The sequence below is a fragment of the Nipponia nippon genome, unplaced genomic scaffold, assembly GCF_047370975.1.
Source record: "Nipponia nippon isolate SJK-2023a ecotype South Korea unplaced genomic scaffold, ASM4737097v1 scaffold_22, whole genome shotgun sequence".
Classification (NCBI taxonomy): Eukaryota; Metazoa; Chordata; class Aves; order Pelecaniformes; family Threskiornithidae; genus Nipponia; species Nipponia nippon.
Genome location: NW_028262339.1, coordinates 438,167 through 452,863, shown reverse-complemented (window position 1 = coordinate 452,863; position 14,697 = coordinate 438,167). Strand labels below are relative to the sequence as shown.

At 48.9% G+C, this 14,697-nt stretch overlaps 1 protein-coding gene across 4 annotated transcripts in view; it reads right to left on the bottom strand.

Annotated features, from left to right (window-relative positions):
- Nucleotides 1-315: 315 nt before the first annotated feature.
- CTIF (cap binding complex dependent translation initiation factor) overlaps nucleotides 316-14,697 on the bottom strand; it is a 142,288-nt gene continuing 127,906 nt past the window's right edge. For all 4 annotated transcript variants that reach the window (XM_087760435.1, XM_087760437.1, XM_087760438.1 and 1 more), the window contains 2 exons: nucleotides 7,244-7,297; nucleotides 316-5,415 (listed from right to left, as the gene is read on the bottom strand). In XM_087760435.1, the coding sequence (XP_087616561.1) occupies nucleotides 5,200-5,415; nucleotides 7,244-7,297 (270 nt within the window). In that variant the 3' untranslated portion in view covers nucleotides 316-5,199. The remainder of the gene's footprint in view (nucleotides 5,416-7,243; nucleotides 7,298-14,697) is intronic.

Here is a 14,697-nt window from a genome sequence, read left to right as displayed (position 1 = left end):
TTGGCGGGTAGCAAAAATCTTCAGTTTGGAAATAATTTCACCGGGAATGAGGTGAATTAGATGCTGGGGAGTCTGGCAGGGAGCCGGCAAACCTGCTCTGCATCCGAAGGGGGACCGGCGCGGCGGTGGCGCAGAGCATCATTCCTCCGCAGATGCTTCAGCCACTCGCCTTTACACCAGCCTGAGGTTTGGCCCCGCACATATTTGGCCCAAGGAGGTTATTTTCCCCTTTGCTGATGTAGCCATATGGGGTAAATGTATTAAAATCCCCCATGTATTAAAACAGATACTTTTATTGAGTAGCCAGTAAATCTGGCTAATTTGGAAGATGTAGCCAGTGGCTTCGCACCTTCAAAAATGCACATTGTAGAATTATGCTCTTTGGCGACTGTTTCTAAAGAAAGCCAAAAAAAAAGACAAGAAGATACTCGTTGACATCCCTATGTGTTCTCACCAGGAATCCCAGAAACTTCCCAGCGCTGCTCCCCATCCTGCCCCATCAAATGACCTCATGATATCTCTTTTCCCAACATGGTACCACAGTTCATGATGCCATATGCCCACCAGCTTCCTATGGATGGACTTCAGAAAGATACCATTGGCAGCACATAATTTTGGGGGAAAAAAACATTTTTGGTCAACATTTTGATTCTCACATATCAATGGAGCGACTGACGTACCAAAGCGGTTAATGGCTGGATGAACGTACATTAATAGCGAAGATAAATGGCAAGACATTAAAAAACGATGGATTTCACATAAAAGTTCTTCAGTGGGAGAAATCCCTGTGTTGGAGGGGAAAGTCATGGACCAAACCCAGTTAGTGGGGTTGCAGGACTGCACCCCAATGGGAAAACTGAATAAACCCTCATGGCTGGTAGGGGTAGGGAAATGCTTAAGAAGAAATACTGCCATGTGGCTTACACTTCGCCTCTGAATGCCTCCTGATACACTGATGGGTGAAAATTCAGGTTTTTAGAAGCAAAATCTCTGATTCTCTAAGTTTTTCTTCTTTCACTACATCCCGAGAGCAAATTCTGGGGGAAGGGAGAAGCTGCAGGGGCTGGAGCAGTGGTCTGCATTGCTGCTGGCAGGATCCCTGGCACCCCGACCCATCAGGCTGTGCCCCCATTATAGGACTTTTCTGTTCTTAAAAAAAAAAAAAAAATCAAGACAAAACTTTTCAGGTCTTCTCCCAGAAGATTGATGCTCTGCCTGGGCATGCTGGGATGGGTGTTAAATCCCCTTCTCCTCCACTCCCTGAGAAATCAGGGAGCAAGAAAAGCCAAGAGCAATGGGCGCAACCCTGAGCGTTATAATACTCATGGGCTTTGCCGCCTTAAACAAGTTCAGCGGCTTTGCCACCTTAATCAAGTTCAGCTGCTCATTAATACTATCAAACCCCATTGCTACTAACGAAGCTGACCCAACACAATGTGCCACCTCCACGCGAAGCTCCTGGGCTCGAATCCATGAAGCAGAAATTAATTTTTCCAGAAAAGTCCAGTGCATCCAGCAATAATTTTGCTGCTTTCTGGGTAGACAGGTTAGTGACCTGCTACACCATGTAGATACACACAGGTCTATGGGGCTGGATGGGATCCACCCAAGGGTACTGAGGGAGCTGGTGGAGGTGCTCACCAAGCCACTTTTCATTATCTATCAGCAGTCCTGGTCAACCAGGGAGGTCCCAGTTGACTGGAAGTTAGCAAATGTGACACCCATCTACAAGAAGGGCTGGAAGGAGGATCCGGGGAACTATAGGCCTGTCAGCCTGACCTCGGTGCCGGGGAAGGTCATGGAGCAGATCATCTTGAGTGCCATCGCGTGGCAAGTATGGGACAATCAGGGGATCAGGCCCCGTCAGCATGGGTTCATGAAAGGGAGGTCCTGCTTGACCAACCTGATCTCCTTCTATGACAAGGTGACCCACTTAGTGGATGAGGGAAAGGCTGTGGATGTTGTCTACCTGGACTTTAGTAAGGCCTTTGACACCATTTCCCACAGCATTCTTCTGGAGAAACTGGCTGCTCATGACTTGGATAAGGGCACTCTGCGCTGGGTAAAAAACTGGCTGCACAGCCGAGCCCAGAGAGTGGTGCTGAATGGAGTTAAATCCAGTTGGCGGCCGGTCACGAGTGGTGTTCCCCAGGGCTCAGTGTTGGGGCCAGTTTTGTTTAATATCTTTATCCATGATCTGGATGAGGGGATCGAGTGCACCCTCAGGAAGTTTGCAGATGACACCAAGTTGGGTGGAAGTGTCGATCTGCTGGAGGGTAGGAAGGCCCTACAGAGGGACCTGGACAGGCTGGATTGATGGGCCGAGGCCAACTGTATGAGATTCAAGAAGGCTAAGTGCCGGGTCCTGCCCTTGGGTCACAACAACCCCATGCACTGCTACAGGCTTGGGGAGGAGTGGCTGGAGAGATGCCCAGCAGAAAAGGACTTGGGGGTGCTGGTTGACAGCTGGCTGAACATGAGCCAGCAGTGTACCCAGGTGGCCAAGGCGGCCAATGGCATCCTGGCTTGTATCAGGAATAGTGTGGCCAGCAGGACCAGGGAGGTGATCGTCCCCCTGTACTGGGCACTGGTGAGGCCGAACCTTGAGTACTGTGTTCAGTTTTGGGCCCCTCACTGCAAGAAGAACATTGAGATGGAGGAGCATGTCCAAAGAAGGGCAACTAAGCTGGTGAAGGGTCTAGAGAACAAGTCTTATGAGGAGCGACTGAGGGAGCTGGGGTTGTTTAGCCTGGAGAAGAGGAGGCTGAGGGGAGACCTTATTGCTCTCTACAGCTACCTGAAAGGAGGTTGTAGCGAGGTGGGGGTCAGTCTCTTCTCCCAAGTAACAAGTGATAGGACGAGAGGAAACGGCCTCAAGTTGCACCAAGGGAGGTTTAGGTTGGATATTAGGAAGAACTTCTTCACTGAAAGGGTGGTCAGGCATTGGAACAGGCTGCCCAGGGAAGTGGTTGAGTCTCCATCCCTGGAAGTATTTAAAAGACGGGTAGATGTGATGTTTAGGGACATGGTTTAGTGGTGGACTTGGCGGTGCTATGATAACGGTTGGATTTGATGCTCTTAAAGGTCTTTTCCAACCTAAATGATTCTATGATTCTATGACAGGAAAACTGAAACTCCTGTTTCCAGCTCACTGCTCTTGCTCCATGTGTGAATTAGAAACTGCATCAGCAAACTGGATGAAAATTCAAATAATATTGAATGGCAGCATCAGGACTTTTATCTCCTGCAATGCATTTTCTGCTGAAATTTTCTGCCCTTTAAATTTTTGCAGTGAAAGCTTCCTGCCCATCGTGGACAGACCCACACATTCATAAGGCACCCAAGAACATACTGCACATCCAAAGAGGTTGGGGTGAAATCTCTTGTCTCTACAAGCCACCAGAAATTCAATATTTTGCTTGGAAAAAGGGGTTTGAGCTGCTGAGTTCAGACCCAGCCTGCCTGGTCCAGGGTCCGTGTGTGCTGGTGTGGTGGCATAAATTCTCTTCTTATCACGAGGAAAGGAAAGTAAATTGAATAATGGAAAGAAAACAGGACGGGCTGCCGGCACCATGCGTTCCTTGGCTCCTCTTCCACTGTGCAGACGGGACAGGGCAGCTTGCACCCCCATTAGGCTTCACCAAAATAAGCACCAGAAGTGATTTAGTAAGTAAAAGCATTGCTAGACAAGCAAATAAGGAGACCACCAAGTCTTGTTCATAATTTGGGGAGCGATGCAACGGTGTTGTGCGTCCCTCCATACCAGCCTCCTTGTCCTCTGGGCATTTCCTTGCCCAGGCGGCATCTCACCATCACTCCCCACAGCTGCCCTCTCCCTCAGGATGCTCCAGCACAGAGCAACCTGGGGATCCTGGAGCAACTGGGGGATCCCCGAGCAAACTCTCCCACTCCGAATATGTCACCCATCCTTTGAGGACATGGTGCCACTTACACCAACCACGGGCCAGAGCCGCTCCTATACACCGCACACCTAGAAACACTGGATAGCAAATTTAGCTAGTTAGAAGCCAGGCTCAAAACCTCTATTTTCGGCTTTTCCTATTTTTTCCTCTTCTTTTTTCCTCCTTTTTGCCATACATTGCTTGTCTTCTCTTTACCAGTCTCCAAAGAAGAACATCAAACCTTCATTTCTCCCTCGCCCTGTACATTACTAGGCCCGACTATAACAGGCCTGGATTTAAATGTATAATTACAACCATGACAGTAATTACAATAAAGCACTCCTTCAATGGAAACAAAAAAATTATTACAAAAAAATAAATGAGTTATAGTGGCTGAGGGATAACGGCGACTTGAACAGCAAGAGCCACAGAATCCCCTGTTTCTTAGAGCTCCCAGCCTAGAGGACATGTTTCTCAATCCATCGAGGAGGTTACTGGCAAGACAACGGTGGCTACGTTACTTCTGCAGTGGCTTTTGGACTCCTTTAAAATACTCCTTCTGCTTCAGCATCTTCACGTAAACCATTAGTCAGCTCACGGGAAGGCATTTCTTTCCCCGTCTCCGAGCTGCTCGCAATTGTCCGTTCAATGATACAATAAAATAAGAAGAAAATACAAACGCCCGAGAAAAAGAAAACCCAGTGCAAATAAGAAAGTCATCCCGCTCTCCGATCTGCCTTTGAAGGGGTGGTGAGTAGGAGGGGGGACACACAGAAAGTCGAAGACAAGAGGAGGAGGGGGGGGGAACCTAACGCAAGCCCTGCTCAACAAAAGCCATCAATTATGAGCGTCTGGTGTAGTGTGTGTCTGGCTTTGTCCTCCCGAGACATCTGCTGCCTGCTGTCTCCTGCCAGTTGGCCGGGGCAAGGCAGGAGGATGGCATGAAAACAATACTAGCCCCCACTTGGATCCTTTTCTTTTTTTTTTTTTTTTTTTCCCCAAGTTCTCTGTCTTCTTTCGAAAGCCAAACAATAACCCAGTGGGATGTGTTACTGCTGCTCGAGCAATGAGTTCAGAAAAAGAAACCCCTAAAATGAAACCACGGCGGGGAAGAGGGGTGGCACTTGGCGACGCGGCTGAAAAAGAAACATGCTTCTCCCTCCCCACCCCACGAACATATTCTCGAGCATGCTGGGGTTTGGTCTGCTGGGGGATTTAAATTGGAAAAGCTCTTGCCAGATCCCATCAAGGTGCATGTCTTCTTTTCGTCCCTTCGCACCCCACCTTGCCCTGCTCCTCAAGCTGTCAGTTTTTGGATGGTCTTGTTGTAGTACTGCGTGATGGTGGGCATCAGGGGGTTCCAGTTGTTGGCGTGCAGCTCGATGACCTCCAGCAGCAGGGACCGCGTCAGCATGGACTCGGAGGGACACAGCATCTTGTCGCGTGCTATCGCCAACAGCTCCATCATCATCTCGGGCAGCTGCTCCTCCAGCAGCCGGCCGGTGCTCTGCAGCTGTCAGGAGAAGAAGAGGTCAGCCATGGCATATTGATCCTTAGGGGTCCCTTCCAACTTGAGATATTCTATGATTCTATGATATTAAAACACCGTGCTGGCTTTCATAGACACCCTCCACCCCTCCAGCCTGCTCGATGTGGCAGGGCGGGCAGGCAAGGTTGAAGGCGTCGTGGCTTCTGAAAACCAAAACCACCCAGCAGCAGGCTCCAAGAGCTGAACACGAAGGGCAAGGTTTTCAAAAGCATCCACACCAGGCTGCTGGAAGAGCGAATGGTTCAGCTCCCACTGACTTCAAAGGCGGCAACGCTGGATTGCTTTTGGAAAAAAAAAAAAATCCCACCTAAAAACCATGCTATTGTCAAAACAAAGTGCAGGCTGTGATGTGGTATTCCTGCCTTCTACCTGGCCCTTCATTTACTCGCTGATTCACAGCTGTCAGTGACTCCCAGTCATTAATCGGAATAAGTAGAGCCCTCCTGTATGTATAACAAATCCTGCCCTGCCGAGATCTGCATTTATACCCATCGCACCACTTCTTTGAGGACAGTCAAGGGGTTTTTAAAACAATTACTGCTTGGAGAGCCTCCATGGACCAGCATAAGCCCTTCGTGGTCCCACAGAGAAGTCCAAGCTTGGAGTGGACAGCAATGAGTCCATCATCACGGAAGGCTCGTGGGGCTGGAACACAGAGCTCTCCAAAGTCCTAACCTTAAAAATGCAAGCTCTCCTCCTTGGCTGCCTGTCACTTTGCTGAATTTCAACCATTCAGGCTGCAATTTCAACTGCTCTCTGCAAGGAAAGCATCCATCCCCACGGGCCAATCACTTTCCAAAAGCGAAGTTAATGAAACTCTGCTGTACTTGTACCAGCATTTCTCTGCAAAGCTGCTGCTGAGCACAGCAAACCTCTCCGTGTGAGCCACAGGGCAGCTTTTGCTCCCAAACAGGTGTTTTTGCACTTAAAAAATAAATGCAGGGTGAGATTTGAAGGAACCAGGATGATATAATTTTGTGATGAGACCCCAGCTACCAAACTTTTTGCATCCATTTACATGCATCAAAAGTCCAGTGATAAGAGTCTCAAGGGCCATCTCTTATCTCACGGTGATGTCTTTTATCTACTCTGCTCTGGTGAGACCCCAGCTGGAGTACTGCGTCCAGCTCTGGGGTCCTCAGTAGAAGACAGACATGGACCTGTTGGAGCGAGTTCAGAGGAGGCCACAAAAATGATCCGAGGAATGGAACACCTCTCCTATGAGGAAAGGCTGAGAGAGTTGGGGTTGTTCAGCCTGGAGAAGAGAAGGCTCCAGGGAGACCTTATTGCAGCCTTTCAGTACTTAAAGGGGGCTTAGAAGAAAGATGGGGACAGACTTTTTAGCAGGGCCTGTAGCAATAGGACAAGGGATAATGGTTTTAAACTAAAGGAGGGTAGATTCAGACTAGATATAAGGAAGAAATGTTTTACGATGAGGGTAGTGAAACACTGGAAGAGGTTGTCCAGAGAGGTGGTAGATGCCCCATCCCTGGAAACATTCAAGGTCAGGTTGGAGGGGGCTCTGAGCAACCTGATCTAGTTGAAGATGTCCCTGCTCATTGCAGGGGGGATGGACTAGATGACCTTTAAAGGTCCCTTCCATCCCAAACCATTCTATGATTCTATGATTCTATGATTCTATGATTCTATGATTCTATGATTCTATAATGCAAAGAGGCAACACAGCTGTTTGGGTTTGGAAACATCTAATAGCTGCTGGGCACGTCCATAGCCAAGGACAGAAGGGGCAAAGCAATGAGGACTGAGGCAGGTGGTGCAGGTGCTTCCCTACCTCCATAGAGCAGCAAAGCACCGCGTCTTCCTTCACATCCTGAGATTGCAACAGCTGCAAAAGAGAGAAGACAGAGGTGGTGAGAAATGCATGACCTCCTCCTCCCTTACGACCTTTCTTCCATCTCTTCATCCAGCTTGGCTTTTGACACTTCCAGGAGGAAAAGGCAGAAAATCAGAAAGAGGGGAAGAAAGAGATTATCAAAACAAAAAATTAAGATAAACAGTGACAAAGGATGAGGTAAAGGGTATCACCAGCGTATCCACTGCTGAGAGCCAGCAAGCAGGGCAGAATATAGATAATTTAGATTAACAGCTTTCAGAATAAATTTTATTTAGGTTACATTGCTTTTTTTATCCCACAGCAGGCAATGAGAAAATGCACTCGTTTCACATACATGGTGACTAAATGCAACCATCAGATGACAACATTCAAGCAGCACAACCCTGGGAGCGGCTGTTTGGAAGGGAAGGGCTCTGCCCGAGAGGCAGTGACCCACCAGCCAATCTCTCTGTCCCTGTGGTGACACTTTTCTAAAAGCCACAAAATTATGTGATGGGAGCGCATTACTTCCAATACACTACAATTAATACAGCTCTTTCTAGACTGATTATACAGTGGTGCAAGTGCAATGGGTTGCAGCAAAACTATGGTGTCTTAGGTGCACCAATTCCAACCCTGCTCTGCTCTCCATGAACTTTGTATTACAAACACGAGATTGTAAGCACGAGCAACTTTCAAGAGAGACCCAAAACGTTGCTGTGCATGGCATGGGATGGTGAAGGAAGATGCTCGCCCCCTCGGTTCAGACTCAGGGCAGGCAGTGAGGGTCTACGGCTCTACCTGGCAACGGCAAAGCATAGGAGCTCAGCACGTCTCACCACACAAACCTTGAAACCACAAGCAAGGACCCTCGAAACCAGATCAAAAATACACATTTTTCTTTATTTTCATCTTTATGACTTTGTCATGCACACGAAGACGCCGTTTCAGGCTTTTTGCTAAAACCACAAGAGAAAGCACAGTTTTCTGGTTGTTTTTCAAGCAGATAAAAAATACTGAGATTCTCCATCAGCCAACAAAGTGAGCTCGAGTGTTATAAAAAACACTGTACCATGAGGCGGCTGATAAAATCACCAGTGCTGGCAACACGTGAAGCTATGGCTGCTTCTGCTCCATCACCTTGGGTTGAAGGAGCCTTGCTGGCCCTGAGCATGCAGTGGGGAGCTGAGTGCATGCACTAAACACTGAGAAAAAGGAGAAAAATTGGGTAAACTGTCTTTATTAGTATCTAAAATTCATCAGGGAAAGGCAAACTTTGGAAAAGTGGTTGGACTAATTAAAACTGCCCATATAAAAATTGCTCAGCATAACTAAATGTGCTCCAAAGTCATATCCTTTAGTTCAAAGCACAATTCTGATTCAGCCTTATCATCTCTCCTTCCCACTCTCATTTTTTCATGTTTCCTTTCCTTTACAAATAAACGCCTATTTATTTACCAGCTCCACAACTGCTGGAAAATAGGTAGGAAAAAAAGAGGTAATTCAAGGAATTATCATTGCTCTCAAAGTTTTGTCTTCACTCTCTTCTGTTTTCAGCAGACAGCAATTTGTTTGCTTTGAATATGATGTTTACAGCATCTTGATGAGCATGCGGTCCATTGTTTTTTATCTCACATTAGCCAAAGGTTCAGCCAGGGTTTTGAAGACATGCAACAGTTCATCTTTCTGCTGAGTTGTTTGGAAAATGTTAGTTAAGCCCAAGCCGTGTGCTCTGAGATAAATTCTCACAAACAGTTCACAGATTCTTTGCAAAAAACCCACGAGATTATTTTAAATCCAACAACAAGGAAAAAAAATATCAATTACGGACAAATATAAACAGGCAGTAGTCCAGAAATTCACTCTTGGGGTATTTAGCTCGCGAGCATGGCATGAAGCAGGGCTGCAAATTAAATATGTATTCACCTTTCCTATTTTTGCTGTTCTTTAGTAAAGAACATAACGTGAAAATTAAAGCAAGAAAAGTGGAGTTAGGATTGATTAGGAAGGACATATGGTGGCCCAATTCCAGCCCTTCCTCTGCCGTGGTCTCCTCGATGATCCGGCTCTCTGCCAGGGATACGTGGTCAGGGAAAGGCTGCAACTTCACTTGGGCCTTCCTTGCCCCAGCTTCCCACTTGCAGAGTTGGGACACGCTTCCCTACCTCAAAAGGTGGTTGTGAGGATGAATATGTCGAAGACTGTCAAAGACTGCTCAGATATTTGGCTAATGGGGAATAGTCTTGTTTACCTACGATGAAACAGAGACTACATCCTATCCTCAGACTTGGGCAGGCACCCTCCACCTTCATGATGCCCTCCTGGAGCTCATCTGACGTGACTTGGCTGAACAAGGAGAACGCATGTGCTCCATCTTGTCCATCAGGGGATCACGTGCTCCACCTTGTCCACTGAGGCACCATGTGCTCCACCTCATCCATCCAGGCACCACGCGTTCCACCTTGTCCATCCAGGCGCCATGTGCTCCACCTTGTCCATCCAGGTACCGTATGCTCCACTGCTCCATCCAGGCACCAAGAGATACCAGTTTCAAGGGCAACAGTTCAACCTCTGCATGTGGTATGTGGGTTGGGGAAGCCCACAACCTGCCCACCAAACCCAGGCACAGCCTTGCACAGCAGAGCAGGGCCCAGCAGGCAGATCTGCTGGTGCTCCGGGAACCAGAGTCCCAAGTCCATGGCCACAGATGGTTGTTGGCCACCTGCATCAGTGCAACGATCTGAATTCAGGAGGATCAGAAAGATGTCACTGTTTCTCTGCATGTTCCTGATCATAACTATGTTTCTAGCATGCTGGAGGGGAGCTCTGGAGCTTCTCCAGGGTGTAGGCACCAGCTATCTGCTGCTGACCCCTGCGTGCTGGGACAGGAGGAGAGCAAGGACCCCCATTCACTCTGCCTAGCCTGGCATGGGTGCTGAACCGCTGCTGAAGGCAGACAGCAAGGGTTGCACTGCAAGGACCGTGCTGCCTGGAGTCCTGCCACCGATGTCCTCACCCACCGATGATGTCTTGCATGTATTTCTCAAGGGTGCTTCGTCCCCACCCACAGCTGCCCCATGTGAGCACCAGGCACGCCAAAGCAGTGGGGTGGCTGCTTCAGCAAGAGCACAGTGTTTCCCAAAGCTCTTTGACCCCCGTGTCAGCCCTGATGGCATTGCAAGAAAAAATAGTGCAAACACTTCGAGACCTCCAGGGAAATCACAACCCTCAAGTACCAGTACTTGCGTGACCAAAAACCTGAACCCAACCAATTGCATTCATCATTTGCAATCTAATTCATATTTACTTAAAATATTTTAATGTAAACATGCAATACCCATTAAATTAGCACTCCCACGTTGGAATTATTATTTATTTAACTAGTTATAACCGCTCTTCCCTGCTGCGTGCATCTGCCCAAATCCCACCATGGGCACCATCCCATCCCTTTCCACCAGGTTCCCACATGGTTCAAACCGGCTGATGAACATGGACGAGGGAGTTGAAAAAGGAGCATGAGGCAGACAACAGGGCAGATGAGCTGAGACTCACATGCTTCTCGGTTTAACCTGTAATCATCCCCTGGAGGTTGGGGCTGTCTGCGAGAAAAACTTCCCTTTGCTCTCCAGCCGGTTTCCCCCGTATCGGGTGAAGCCGGGCAATGAAAGCAGCAGTTCCTGCTGGAAAGCAGACAAAGAGTCTGCTTGATTTCCTAAGAGAGGAGGCTGCATGCCAGAATCTGCCTGGCCAGTCATATAATACCCAACCTCGCTTTTGTTTCTGGTGCCGGACTAGCAGCTTTGCAGACTGGTGGAAGATACTGGGCACCTCCTCTTCCAAATTTCTCTGTCCTGCTGAGAGATGGAGCACTGAGCCAGCGTGCCCAGGTGGGCTCCAGGTGCTAAATATTTTCATAAGCAACCCAAAATAAATTGTAGGGTCTGCTCCTGGAAGTGCTGTGTGTAGTGGGGGAGCTGCAGTGCCTTGCAGGGTGGCTCTTGAGTACAGCTGGTTTCCGAGGCATGCTACTAGGACCAGTCTCCCCTGGCCTCTGTGGCCCCAAAACCTGTTCTTTACATCTTTGCAGAGGTAAGCATTATAAGCCCCATGGGGTGGGCAGGCAATGGCAGTTGAGGGGGCAAAGAAGCCCCAAAACTGCAACTGTGCTTCATCATGGAGAGAAACAGCTTGGTCCTCCTGAACAGCAATGGATGCACATGCATGCGGTGCAGACCACCAGAAGCAAACCAGCGAGCTAAGCTGATGGGATTCACATACCGACGAATATTTGGGTTTATTATCTGCTTTCTGAGATCATCTGGGCTGCTGAGAAGCTAAAGTGCTTACTTGGTATTCTCAGGGGTGCCCACACCATGAGCAGGACCGGAGAACCTGCCCCACCGTCCCTTATCACCAAACTGCACAGGTTTAATTGTGTTCTTCAGCAATTCTCCCTGGGAGACGGAGTGGGAGCAGCCCAACACATACATTACCCTTTCCAGTTGCAACGATATTTCTCCTGCAAGGCACAGTACTAATTATTGTGTATGATATCGCTTGCAAAATGACACATAAGCAACGCTTGCCACAAACTACCTCTTAGCATGCAGTGTTTTCTGATGCTTTGGTGATGACTCCAGCGTGAAAGCACAGAAAGCTTGAAAATATCCACCCAGAGCCATGGAGAGGTTGGGATGTCTTTGAGACCCAGCGAAAGCTGGACCAACCGCAGCCCACACGTCACTTGCCCCGGCTACCCGACAGGCATCTCAGGTTCATCCATCCAGGCGGCAACATGTGTGGACATCCAGACAGCCTCAGGCATGGAGCTCCAGCCTCGCAACCGCTTTGCGGTCCCTGCCCACAGGTATGCTTTTCATCTAATGTGTAGGTCACGAGGAGGTGCCTGCCAGTATTCCCCCTGGGGAGCGTGGACCACGACCGCAGAGGAACCAATGTGTTGCAAATGCATTATCCAGGTGTAGCAACCAGCTCACTGGTGTAAAACGAGGCAACGGATGAAAATGGAGACACATTTCGATTAGGAACAAGGTAAAAAACAGCTACTTGTGCCACTCGGAGCTTAAGGCGAATGAACATACTGTACTTGAAAGGGTGCAGGAGAGACGGTGCTTCCCAGTCCTGTTTTTAAAGGAGCCCTTGGGAAGGGCCGTGGTGGACTTCGTCCTCAACAAGATGGATCTATTCCAGCTCTGTGGTCGGGATCGTCATGGAGACCCCCTTATAAGGGGGCTTATAAGAAAGATGGGGACAGACTTTTTAGCAGGGCCTGTAGTGATAGGACAAGGTTTTAAACTAAAAGAGGGTAGATTCAGACTAGATATAAGGAAGAAATTTTTTACACCGAGGGTGGTGAAACACTGAAACAGGTTGCCCAAAGAGGTGGTAGATGCCCCATCCCTGGAAACATTCAAGGTCAGGTTGGACGGGGCTCTGAGCAACCTGGTCTATTTGAAGATGTCCCTGCTCATTGCAGGGGGGTTGGACTAGATGACCTTTAAAGGTCCCTGCCAACCCAAACCATTCTATGACTCTATGGTTCTATGATCATCCCCTACAACCAGGAGTGCTGTTAAGGTGCAGGGTATGCTGTCCTGCTGACACGGCTCTGCAGGCACTCTTGGTGGTCTAATGGACCACAGCTGGGGAACTCCTGCCCCAAAAAACTCCTGGAAGCCCTGCAGTCTGGTAGATGGGTCCTCCTGGGAGCACAATCCAGTTCTGGTGTGCTTCACAGGCTCTCCACAGAAAGACATCAATAGCAATTTTCTGCATTTCCAGTGGCCTCTTATCGACCTACTGTCACAAGTCTTTAAGGAAGATGCCTGAGATAAGATCCACGGGACTGCTCGGCTGCTCTGCATGGGGAGAGTCACACACTTCTCTGAGCTACAAGCAATTGCTACAACTCCACTTTTCTTATTGTCACAAGGCACGGGATGGTGAAAACAACCAAGACTGGGGAAAATGCAAAGTACAGACAAGGGTGTGGGGGATGAGTAATTACAAAACACTCCACCAGGAAGGCCAGTTTCAGGATTTCTACAATCTACTCCCATTAGAAGTACCAGCTCCTCGACCCACAACATCAGAAGGTCAGCTGGGCTGATCCTCCAGATGCCAACAAGCTGTGCCAGTGCCACCCTCTCTAAAGGGGTACCAAGTCCCTCTCTGGGCATACCCTGGGAGATAGGGAAGTCAGGTGAGACCTGTCCCTAGAGAAGAAACAAGCAAGCACTTGGAAACAGAAGCCCTTTGGAAGTCCACAGGCATAAGTGGCATCTTCTCTGCTCACCCATTTGATGCTGAGGTTGACCAAACACAAAGTTTTGGGGAAAACCTTTCCCTTATGGAGCTGCCTGTGCTGATCTCTGCATGAGGCACAGGCTCTGCCGTGCTCCAAAATGTTATTTGTTGGGCTCCGAAAACCCAGCTGAGCTGGGAGAGGTAGGTTGCGTCAGGCTGCATCCACTAGCAATGGTGCTTCTCTCCACACGGCCTTCTGCTCACACCTCTCTGCAGATCTGGTCAAGTCTTCAAGCCCACTGAAGATGCACAAGGTGCCACCAGCCCATGCAAGAGGGAGGGGTCCCTCTTCCCAGTTCCCTGACTGGGGTGGCCTGGTCTCAGCCCAGGTGAGAACATGCTTACAGCAACTTGTGCTGCTCCATTAGGAAGAGGCCACCAGCATGGGTTACTGCTGGTCCCACAAGCAGCTGCCCATAGGAGGTGGCACAGGCAGGGAAGGAACTCTGGGCTGGAGCTGCTTATGCTAGCACAGCTGCGTCGAGAGCTGTGTCCATAGGAGGCACTCTCCCTAATGTATTTTGGGCAACTCGAAGGAGTTTGTTTGGTGGCACCTACTCCTTTTACAGTGACGTGCTGCTCTCAGCTGAGGAGGAGACTTCTGTTCTCCTATTACCCAACCAGGACTCCCTGGGAGGATGGTAAGAAGAGATTAGTTTGTTTATTGCATTGAGTAAACCAAAATGTTGGTTATCCTCCTTGTCAGGCTCCTGAGGAACTCAGAGATACTTAACAGCAAATTGAATTAAGGCCAGAGGAACAAAACCCTGTACCCAGTCATGGGAAACTCCTCCTACTCCTTTCCACTGTAGACAAGGGAAACCACGAAACATGACTCTCTCTCCCCAGATCTGGAACAGCAGAAGGGATTCCTGTGAAGATGGAAACCATTAAGAGGCAATTACTGGAGACAATGATGAAGAAAGTCTGGTCATTCATCAACCCAGACACCGCAATCCAACAGTAGCCTGGTGGTTATTGGAAGTGGACCTTCAGGACCCGAAGGTGGGTGAGACAGACGGACAGAGCCACCCAGTCTGCGCGCACAGGGAGACAGAGCCACCCAGACGGCCGGCTTCATCCTG